This window comes from Cibotium barometz, chromosome 24, assembly GCF_041138505.1.
Source record: "Cibotium barometz isolate CiBa-2024 chromosome 24, ASM4113850v1, whole genome shotgun sequence".
Taxonomy (NCBI): Eukaryota; Viridiplantae; Streptophyta; class Polypodiopsida; order Cyatheales; family Cibotiaceae; genus Cibotium; species Cibotium barometz.
In genome coordinates, this window is record NC_141069.1 from 11,093,931 (window position 1) to 11,104,933 (window position 11,003).

The window sequence follows — 11,003 nt, forward strand, 5'->3', positions numbered from 1 at the left end:
GAGCAAGAAAAAAGCATCAAAATATATAACATATTGAGAGATAAAAATAAGAGCGAGAGAATAAAATAGAAAGAGAGATATAGAAATTGAGAAAATAGAGAATTTATAAATATCACCACCACAAAGAGCCAAATATGGAAAGTTATAATACAATTTGTCCCTTGAGCAAAAACATCATTACTCTCACAAAATCTCTAGGCAACTAACCTGGTTTCCAATATATAGCTCATCTTTTTCATCATAGTATTGAGTCAATCAACAACGGATATCTTTAGACTTAATACTTCCAAGCCTAATGTAGGTGCTTGCTCTTTTAGAGAATTAACTTGTTCTTTACATTCCCTATTACAGCCACCTAAACGTTCCCTAATTTCAACATACATATTTTCCAATGAAAAAAATCATGTCTCGTTGGTTAGCCTCCATGCTACCACTACTCTCAAGAACGCGATGGAGATGACGTGTCAAGTCATCTCTTAGCGTATCTTCCCTTTGGTTGCCACTTCCTCGGATCTCATCCCAAAGGGCATCTAAGTACTCCTTATAAGCATCCTAAATTTTCTTAGTGCGCACATATGTCCGAAATAGTTTGTAGATGTTTAAAGCTTGGCTATCCAGATGGAGACCTTGACTGAGCAAGGTGTTTTGCAGCTCGAACATTCATAAACTTAGGTGTGGGGTAGAAAAAGCTACTTCAGAATTGGAAGCTACATTCGTCGTCGTCGGAGCCAATACGACATTTGAGCTGTTATTATTATTTTGGATCTCCATTTACAAAATGAATATCTTAAGGCTTTGCAAACATCTCTTTATATCTTCAATGTATAACATAACCATACTAACGCAACTGTATACCAACACTATATATACGTAGATACCTCGTTTATGGAAAAAGTACACAATGTTTACTCTTAGTGAGGAATATAATTGTCTCTCTAAACGTCTAGTATTGGCAACCAGAAAGAAAGTTATGTACTTTTATGGCACATTTCTCTACCTTTTTAAGGCTAATATAGTATGTATATTCTCTTAGGCTCATTTGTTCTCTCTCTAGAACTCTATCTACAATCTCAAAGGCAATGGTCTAATAAATGAAAAGTTTCTAGCTTAGACAGTAAGCATATCAATATTATAAACTCTATTTATGTGCACATACTAAAGTATTAGACATGCAATCACATTTGCCATACAAATTATCAATATTCAAACACTTAATGAGATAGAAAGAGATATAGAAAGTGTTTTAATGTGCAGTCTCTTCTCTCTCTGTCTCTCTAACCAAACATATGAACATAACAAAATATCTTTATCTATGCATCACATACTAACTGCAAACACACAAATAGATAGAGAGAAAAGGGGTAACAATAAAACTAACCTCAAGTTGAAGACAGAATGGTATTCACAACCACCAACTTTGATGCTATCGTGCATGTACGTGCCTCTACACAATCACACAGAGAAACCAAAACAACATAAAACTTATGGTCTATCTATTTTCTTACACTGTCCCAGCTACGTTTCACACCAAACACAAAAAAAAGGTAAGAGTAACTATTTGTGTATTACATGTGTGTGTGTGTGTGTGTGTGTGAGAGAGAGAGAGAGAGAGAGAGAGAGAGAGAGAGAGAGAGAGAGAGAGAGAGAGAGAAGAGAGAAGAGAGAAGAGACATCCATCAATAATCTTAAAGATTATTACATCATTATCTTTAGCAATTTCCTTATTGGAATACACTTTAGTATTTCCCTAAAAATGAAGCGCTTTTCCTCGGAGCTCCTACATCTACTATCCACAATGTAAAAGCCATATAGTGATCCCAATGCCTCTTTGATTAAGAGGAGCTTAAGATTGTCATCTATGCTATAGGGGTCTAAGAACTTTCCATTTTGGACTAGGTTGGTACCAAAAAACCAAATTGTGGCATCTCCTCAGAAAAGATTGTATCTAACAATTTATTATTGTCGTAGGTCAACTTTAAAATGTCTAATGACATATCTTTGATAAAACATAATCAAACTTTACATAAATAACAATCATGATATTTTTCCTAGTGAGAGAGAGAGAGAGAGAGAGAGAGAGAGAGAGAGAGAGAGAGTAGAAGAAAAGAATGAGAGAGACAAAGATAGTATATTTAAAATTTTTTACAAACTATTCAAATACTAAAAGCGACCTTCCAGCACCAATGGTCACAGAAGAAGAACACACCCATATTTATTTTCTAAGAAACTTATGCTTTGGAATACATTTAATAACTTCATCAAATACTTGTCGTACTTGATCTCTATCACCAAAGACATTATAGTTTATTTCATAAAAATCTATCAAGCCTAGGCTTTCTTTAATATACATCAACGTAATATTTTTATCTACTTTTTCTGGCTCTAAATGTATAATAAATTTATAAACATCATCCCATTCAGCAACTTGAACCATCCATGCCCCAACGCATCCGGCATTATGAAAAAATGATGCTCAAAATTTGTAGCCAAATTCACCCTTTCCTCAAAAGAGTACTCCCCATGTGCTAAAAAAATGCAAGTCACCTCTTCCATCTCAGTCAATCATACATACATATATATGTATATAGTAAGATGTTAACATAGGTAAGTTGATTCATGACATATAGGTAGATGTGATATGTAAATAAACACATGTAATTACAAAACATGCAAAATTAAAAGGCAACAATACATTAAAAAAACATGTATATTTAAAAAATGTCCTCCTCTAACAATATAATTTTTTGGCCCACATATACACGTACACATACACACAAACAACAACGTTTTCCAAGTCTTTGCCACAATTGAACGATTCTAACTTTAGCATTAATTTGTAAAACTCACAAAAGTGTCACTACTACTGTGTGTAGAAAAATCATAATTGTAACTACTATGCGTGTGCATTTGCATATAAATCATAATTGTAACTACTATGTGCGTGTGCATGGGTGTGAAAATCATAATTGGTAACTACTATTTGTGCGTGTACATGTGTGTTTGAATTTGTACATTTGGGTGCTTACCCTTTTTTTTTGGTGTGTGTGTGTGTGTGTGTGTGTTGATGAACAATTCTAATTTTAGCAATAATTTGTGTGTGTTAAGCGATTCTAATTTTAGTAATAATTTATAAAACTCACAAAAGTGTAACTACTTGTGTAAAAATCATAATTGTGACTACTATGTGTGTGCATGTGTGTATAAATCATAATTGTGACTACTATGTGTGTGCATGTGTGTATAAATCATAATTGTAACTACTATGTGTGTGCGCATGAGTGTAAAAATCATAATTGTAACTACTATGTTTATGTACACATGTGTGTTTGAATTTGTACATTTGGGTGCTTACCCTTTTGTGTGTGTGTGTGTGTGTGTGTGAGAGAGAGAGAGAGAGAGAGAGAGAGATCAATATTACATTTCAAATTACCATATGATTGAGCATCTGCATCCATGTGTGATCTATGTGCTACATGTATCAACATATGTGAGTGCGAGTGTGTGTGTGTAATATACGCAATAACTACAAATATATATTACATTTCAAAATAGCATGTGATTGTGCATGTGCATCCATGTGATCTATGTGTTACACATGTATGCATAAGATACCCTTTGAACATCTCTTTACTTAATGCATGACGATGGTCACTCTCATGTAGCCCATCATCACTCTCATGTAGCCCATCATCATAGAATAATGCATATACTATTATTCAAAATGTGGTGCTACATGTACATATACCCACATATAGACCATTATCAAAGAATGATGCATATACTATTATTCAAAAAATGTTATTGTATTTATTCTTCAACATCCACCAATTTAGCTCCAACATCATACTTAAAGTAAGATAATAAAAGTGTCTTTAACACCCTAACCATGAGTATAAAAAAGTTGCACTTACTATTCCTCATTCCCCCTTAAGTGTCACATTTCAAAATCTCTCTCTCTCTCTCTCTCTCTCTCTCTCTCTCTCTCTCTCTCTCGCGCGCGCACACACACACACACACACACACACACACAAAGTTAATGCACGTAAACATCAATCATACTTAAACAAAGTAAAAAGATAATAAAAGTTCCTTCAATTTAAAAAAAATAGCTTTCACCTTGCATATGTTTGTTTTTGCATGCCTTGCATGCGCGCACATAAACATAAATCATACTTAAACAAAGTAAAAAGATAATAAAAGTTCCTTCAATTTTAAAAAAATAGCTTTCACCTTGCATATGTTTGTTTTTGCATTCCTTGCATGCGCGCACAAACACACACTTAATTGTGACTACTATGTGTGTGTGTGTGTGTGTGTGTGTACATGTGTGTATAAATCATAATTGTAACTACTATGTATGTGCGCATGGATGTAAAAATCATAATTGTAACTACTATGTGCGTGTATATATTTGTTTGAACTTTTACATTTGAGTGTTTACCCTTGTGTGTGTGTGTGTGTGTGTGTGTGTGTGTGTGTGTGTGTGAGAGAGAGAGAGAGAGAGAGAGAGAGAGAGAGAGAGAAATATTAAATTTCAAATTACCATGTGATTGAACATGTGCATCCATGTGTGATCTATGTGTTACATGTATCTACATGTGTGTGAGTGCGGGTGGCATGTCTGTGTGTGAGCACACACACACACACACACACATATATATTTATCTTTAAGGTAGGCATATATATATATATATATATATATATATATATATATATATATATATAGAGAGAGAGAGAGAGAGAGAGAGAGAGAGAGAGAGAGAGAGAGAGAGAGAGCACTTCTAGAAATTTCATATATTTCAATGCAAGCCTTTGATAGAATTCATTTTAGTATGTAATGATTAATGCTTGAAAAAGTCAATAAAATGATGACCCCCATATCCTCTCTATTTAAGGCAATAAAATAATGACCCCCATATCGTTTCTATTTGCATATATTCACCTATATGCTTTCTATTTGCAATCCTATCTATTTAAGGCAATAAAATGATGACCCCCTATATTGTTTCAATTTGCATGCATTCACCCATATCCTTTCTATTTAAGGTCCACAATTCTCTATAAAAAGCCTCAAAGGGCTCACTCAATGGGGTGGAAAAAACTAGTCTTCTAAGGTTGTATTAATTAAATGTGATGTGGCATTTAATTAATGCATATCAAATAAATTGTCTGAACTCTTACAACATTAGCTTAGATTCTGGAGCACTCCAAACAAATACCGATATTTCATAACACAAAGAGGCACTCTCACATCGCTTTCCTTATTGAGCTTAGATTGGGCCGCCTCATACCACCTAGTGCCATGAGGTCTTAAAGATCCTTGTCAAATGATATCAATGGATGGCATTGATAAAAAATCACGACACCTTTTTTGGGTCGTCAGATAAAGTAAACTAGGGTCAGTAAACTAGGTTACTAAGCAATCATAGTTTACTAAACGGGCATAGTTTACTTTCTAGTTTACTAAGATCCTAATTTACTTCCTAGTTTACATCATGGAATGAAGGTGAATTTGGATTTGGGACTTAGAATTTTTTTTTTGAACTTAAGACCACAAGTCACCTCAAAATACATCTTACCACCATACTATACCTTCAAACAACAAAACCATACGATTTCAAACCATTATATTCTAATGTACCTAATGGGGACTAAAACTTTAAAAAAAATGTACCTTCTAGGAGAAAAAGAATTTGAGCAAATAAGAACCATAGATATTTTTTATTTCTGACAAAGAAAAATCTAGTGGTTTTATAATTTTCAAAATCATCTTGAATCATGACTAACTTCTACTACATTAATTAATGACGAATTCCGAGTTATGTCTTTCAAATAGGGGGATGAAGTCATCTCCAAATTGGGCGCGAGGAATGCCATCCTCGCTATCTTTAATCATAATCTCCTCATCATCTATGATGATGTAGTTATCTTTATTCGTTGAAGTGCTAGTATCAAAATTAATCTTTTCCTTTCCTTTCCTGAAACCATTTGTATTTTTTTAGTTTTTAATTAAAAGTTAAATCAAAAGAATTTTTAGAAATAAATTTTAACAAACTTACTTTGAGACTTCATCAATTTGATTTGAATCCTTCCACAACGCTGAGTGAACCAATCCAGTCTTGGTTGTGAGTCTCCTACACCCCCTCTCATTACAAAACTCTTCTTAATGTCATTGTAAGTGGTATGTGTAGGAAAGATCATGCACTTCCATAATGCATTGATTTTGTTTATTGCCATCCCTCTACCTTGGTAAGGAGTTATCCAAGAAGAAGAAGGGTAGTACTTTCCAGTTTTAATCATTTTATGCACTGTTCCTAAGAAGTCATTACCAAGAGGATGTCTCAAGTGGAACTTCCAAAACATAAGGGCTCTGTCAAAAATGTTAGAATGGGTTAGACAAACCCTATTCTTGAGTTCATCTGCTCCAAATTGACTGTAAATTTCAAAACCCCTTGAAATATCTTCTGCATTGTGTGAAATATTTTGATAATGCGGCTTGTCCATGTCTTTCATGACATAGCCAATCATACCATGAAAGGTATGCATGCCCTTTTGCCTTCGGGCTCTACACATTACCACTCCTCCTATTGGGTTATTTACATTCCACTGTAGGTAATTCTTTATTTTTCTATTCACCGCAATAATAGATGATGCTAGGATTCTGATCACCATCTGAAAGTGAAGATGAAAGACTGTTCCCCCTCTCTCTAGAGAGCATGTACCTGCAATTGTCTCTTTCTCTATAAAATCTTTTAAATTTACCAATAGCTTATCATCCACATCATGTCCTCCAATTGATATAGTTACACTCAACTCAAATTGCTTAATGTTTTTATTCTCCTTAGTTTCTTCATTCACCGGAAGCTTCTTCTTAGGGTGACCTCTTGCTTTTACTTCATGATCATTTTTTAGGGAATCATTAGACTGTTCAATTGTGTTCGATTGAGTGGGAATGAATTTACCAACTACTCATGCCCTTTTTTTCAAATTCGTCATCTGAATAAGAAAATAGAATAAATAAACAAAGAATAAGTTTCAATTAATATCATAAAGATAGACGAAAAATGTAAGTAGAGAGAAAGAGAGAGATGGCAAAATGTGTGCGCGAAGGGGCATACCAAATTTAGCAAATTTAACACTCAATTAATTAATTAATGGAATTTCTTTTTCCACTCAATGTAGGCCCCTATTAGGCATAGCAGTTCTAAGGTTTTCATATTATTCCTCTTACACAAATTAATGAAAAACCATTTCTCACTCGTTATCCGTCCCTATTCTATGTTTTTCATCCTTAATTTACTTTATCCGACTGTCCAAAAAAAGAGACAAGATTTTGATCCATACCATAAAAAGAGACAAGATTTTGATCCATACCATCCTTGATATCACCTGACAAGGGTCTGGTCTTAGCACTTAGTCCTGATTATACCACGGTCAACATATTGCTAGAAACTGCTGACAAATCTTGGGCGGCGCATCCGCCCCAGGTAAACTCTCCATGCCTCTGCCCTCCGTGGCGCCCCCCCACCCCACAACAGTGTCATCACACAATGCAGGGGTTCCACCCAGTTTTCTCCTTGTTTGCCTGAACTGCATGTAGGACAGATCGAATGAGGGAGAGAGGAGGATTTTGGCGGCGAGGCAGGCGCGCCAGAGCAATAGCATCATGAAAAGGAAAAGAAGAAGCAGCGCCTTGGTTGGCAGCGTGCTGGTGCACAAGTACGTTCGGTGCGGAGCCGTGAAGGAGGCGCGCCAATGCTTCGACGGCTTGCATCACCGCAACGTCTTCTGCTGGAATCTCCTCATCAAAGAAGCGCAAAGGCAGGGGGACGGGGCCCTCCAACTCTTCCGAAGGATGCTGGACGAAGCGGTGATGCCCAACAAGGTCACGCTGGTGTGTTTCCTGTCGTCGGCCCGTTATCATGTTGAAGGCAAGCGGATGCACGCCGGCATCGCAGGGAGTGAGTTGGAGCAGGACGTTGTTGTAGGTACTGCACTCGTCAACCTGTACAGCAAGTGCGGCAGCCTGAGGGACGCCATCAGGGCCTTTATGGCCATGCCCGAGCGGAACGTCATCTCGTGGACCGCCATGATTGGAGGCTTCTCTCACCCACTAGGCCACTGCAAGGATGCCCTTCAATTCTTCCAACAAATGCAGCAGGAAGGAGTCCTGCCCAACAAGGTAACCTTCCTCAACATTCTCGCCGCATGTGCCAATACCTCATTCTTAGTAGAGGGTCACAGGATTCATGCAGGCGTCCTAGGTTGCACTGTTGAGTCGGATGTTGTCATAGAAACTGCCCTTGTACACATGTACGGCAAGTGTCACAGCTTGCAGGAGTCACGGATTGTTTTTGAGAAAATCACTGAGCGAAATGTGGTTACATGGAATGCCATGGTTGCAGTGTGTAGTAATTGTGGACAGCTAAAGGAGGCTATACGGTTATTTGAACAAATGCAACTGGAAGGTGTGCTCCCAGATAAGGTTACCTTCCTCAGCCTACTTGCTGCATGTGCCAGAACAGTTTCCTTAGCGGAAGGCAAGCTGACACATGCTTTTCTATTGAGTATTGGGTATGATCAAGATTTCACAGTGGGGAATACTCTCATTAACATGTATGGAAAGTGTGGCAGTCCAGAGGATGCAGAAGCGGTATTTGACAAACTTGCAGACAGAGACGTGGTCTCTTGGACTGCCATCATTTCTGCCTGTGTAGAGCAAGGGCAGAGTAATGAGGCTCTTTGCTGTTTTGAACAAATGCAAGTTGAGGGCATTGCACCAAATAAAGTCACTCAAGTCGTAATATTAACTGTATGTGCCAACCAAAAAGCCCTAGTCAAAGGCAAGCAGCTGCATGTTAGCATTTTGCAAAGCAGAGTTCAACAAGATCTTGCAGTACAAAATGCTCTTGCTTACATGTATGGCAAGTGCAGTAGCATGGAGGAGGCACAAAGAATATTTTACCAAATAAGGGAGCGGGATGCAGTTTCATGGAATGCTATGATAGCATTATACTCTGAACATGGGCAGCCTCAGGAGTCCCTTCAACTGTTCAACGAGATGCAGCAGGAAGGTGTTGTGCCAGACAAGATAACTTTTGTGAGTGCTCTCACTGCTTGTGCTGACCTGGCAGCTATAACCACAGGAGAGCAAATGCACAGATGGGTCGTGGAGTGTGAAATTGAATTCGACATTACAGTCACAAATGCACTTATCAGCATGTATGGCAAGTGTGGCAACTTGGAGATGGCCCGAAGCATTTTTTATAATCTTCATCAGCGGAATGTGATTACATGGTCTGCCATGATTGGAGTGTATGCCCTGCTGGGATATGGCAAGGAAGCCATTCAGCTTTTCGACCAGATGAAGCAGGGCAGAATTACCCCGAATAGTGTCACCTTTGTGAATATTCTTGTTGCATGCAGCCATGCTGGTCTGGTAAGTGAGGGGCTTGAGTGTTTTGAATCCATGGAGCAAGTTTATGGAATTTCATCAACTATGGAACATTTTGCCTCTGTGGTTGATTTGCTTGCGAGAGCAGGACAGTTAGATGATGTGGAGTGCTTGATCAACGGCATGCCATGTCATGCAAACACTGTTTCCTGCATGGCATTGCTTAGGACCTGCAGATATCAGGCTGATGTGGAATGAGGTGAATGTTTTGCAAGACACAATCTTGAGCTGGACCCAGAGAACACTGTACCGTACACTCCTATTGAGATTAGTGGCAAGGTGCATACATTTCTTGTCGATGTTCAACAACACCCATAGAAAGATGATATATATGCCATGCTGGAAAGGCAAGTTCCGAGATGAGTAAGACCAGTTGTGTTCTGACCGAAAGTTGTGCTAGACAAGTGGATAGGTGATAGGGTATATGTCCACAACAAGAAATTGGCTGTTGCTCTTGGAATTGTAAGCGCCCCCACCCTGGAACATCTTTTCTCATCACCAAGAGTCTTCGAGCGTGCTTGGATTGTTGCCATACCATCAAGTTTATCTCTGAAGTAACAAACATGAAAATAGCTTTGAGAGATGCAAACCAGTTTCATCACATTAATGATGGGACGGGGTATGCTTGGTAAATTTTTCTGAATACCTTTTTACAGCAAACTAAAATGTTGCTTGTTGTTGCAGAGCTCCACTTTGGGGCCTTTGGACAATAGGCATGTAGTAGGATTCTGCAAAAGAAGTTTGTCTCTGCATTGTGCAAAGATCTGATTGTGCTTGGTTTGTTTAAGAATTTACATTGTCAAGACCCCTATGCATTCACATGCATACCTTCCAGCAGTGTGACATGGACATGTCCTTACCATTTAGCCACTTTCGATGGCATGTTCGTGGTCGAGTCTTGGTCAATTTTGGGGTTTTTCAACCATTTCGTTGTATTTTGTCTAGGTGCCCAATGAGCAGCCAACTGTGGACACTTTTATTATATGTGGACATTATTATTAATAAGTTAGGATTGGTAGCCAACCAACCCTCTACAGGCCAGCCAACTAGCCAATAATACACTATAAATAGAGGGCTAAGGCTGCCATGTTCTCGAAGACATTGGTGGGCAAAGAAGATAAAAGGCCACACTCCACATACCGGGAGCAGCATCAAGTTCTCATTATCAGCAATCATTGTAAATATTCATTCATGTTAGTAATAGACATTAGATAATGTCTACATCTATGTTGTCTATTGCATGCTTTTGATTTGCGATTTATCCGAGGCTTAATCATTGTTTTTGTGTGAATCTCTAATAAGTGAAGCACTCATTTTACTTTGGGTATTAGAGCATGCAGCATAACAGGTCTTGCAAAGCTAGGGTGTTGCATTAGGGTTTGTGATTTTGTTGTAGCAGCTAGTTTTCGTCATATCAGAGTTTTTATGTCATTCCTAAGGTTTCCAAGGTCAAGCAAAGTCAAGCATCAATTCAAGTCATCATCTAGAGCAAATCACCCATCATTAGGTAGCTCTAGGAGTTGGAAATGGCTTTTTTGAGTTGCAGGTT

The 11,003-nt window shown here is 37.9% G+C and overlaps 1 protein-coding gene across 1 annotated transcript; it reads left to right on the forward strand.

Annotated features, from left to right (window-relative positions):
- The first annotated feature begins 7,432 nt into the window (after positions 1 to 7,432).
- Positions 7,433 to 10,241, forward strand: LOC147624918 (pentatricopeptide repeat-containing protein At3g53360, mitochondrial-like). Its single transcript, XM_086818160.1, has one exon. It carries the CDS (start codon positions 7,667 to 7,669, stop codon positions 9,650 to 9,652), a length of 1,986 nt encoding a protein of 661 aa, XP_086674286.1. The 5' UTR covers positions 7,433 to 7,666; the 3' UTR covers positions 9,653 to 10,241.
- The last annotated feature ends 762 nt before the right edge of the window (positions 10,242 to 11,003 follow it).

What these genes read in the sequence shown, in the direction of transcription:
- LOC147624918 (XM_086818160.1), top strand. Translation starts at nt 7,667, where the DNA reads ATGAAAAGGAAAAGAAGAAGCAGCGCCTTGGTTGGCAGCGTGCTGGTG.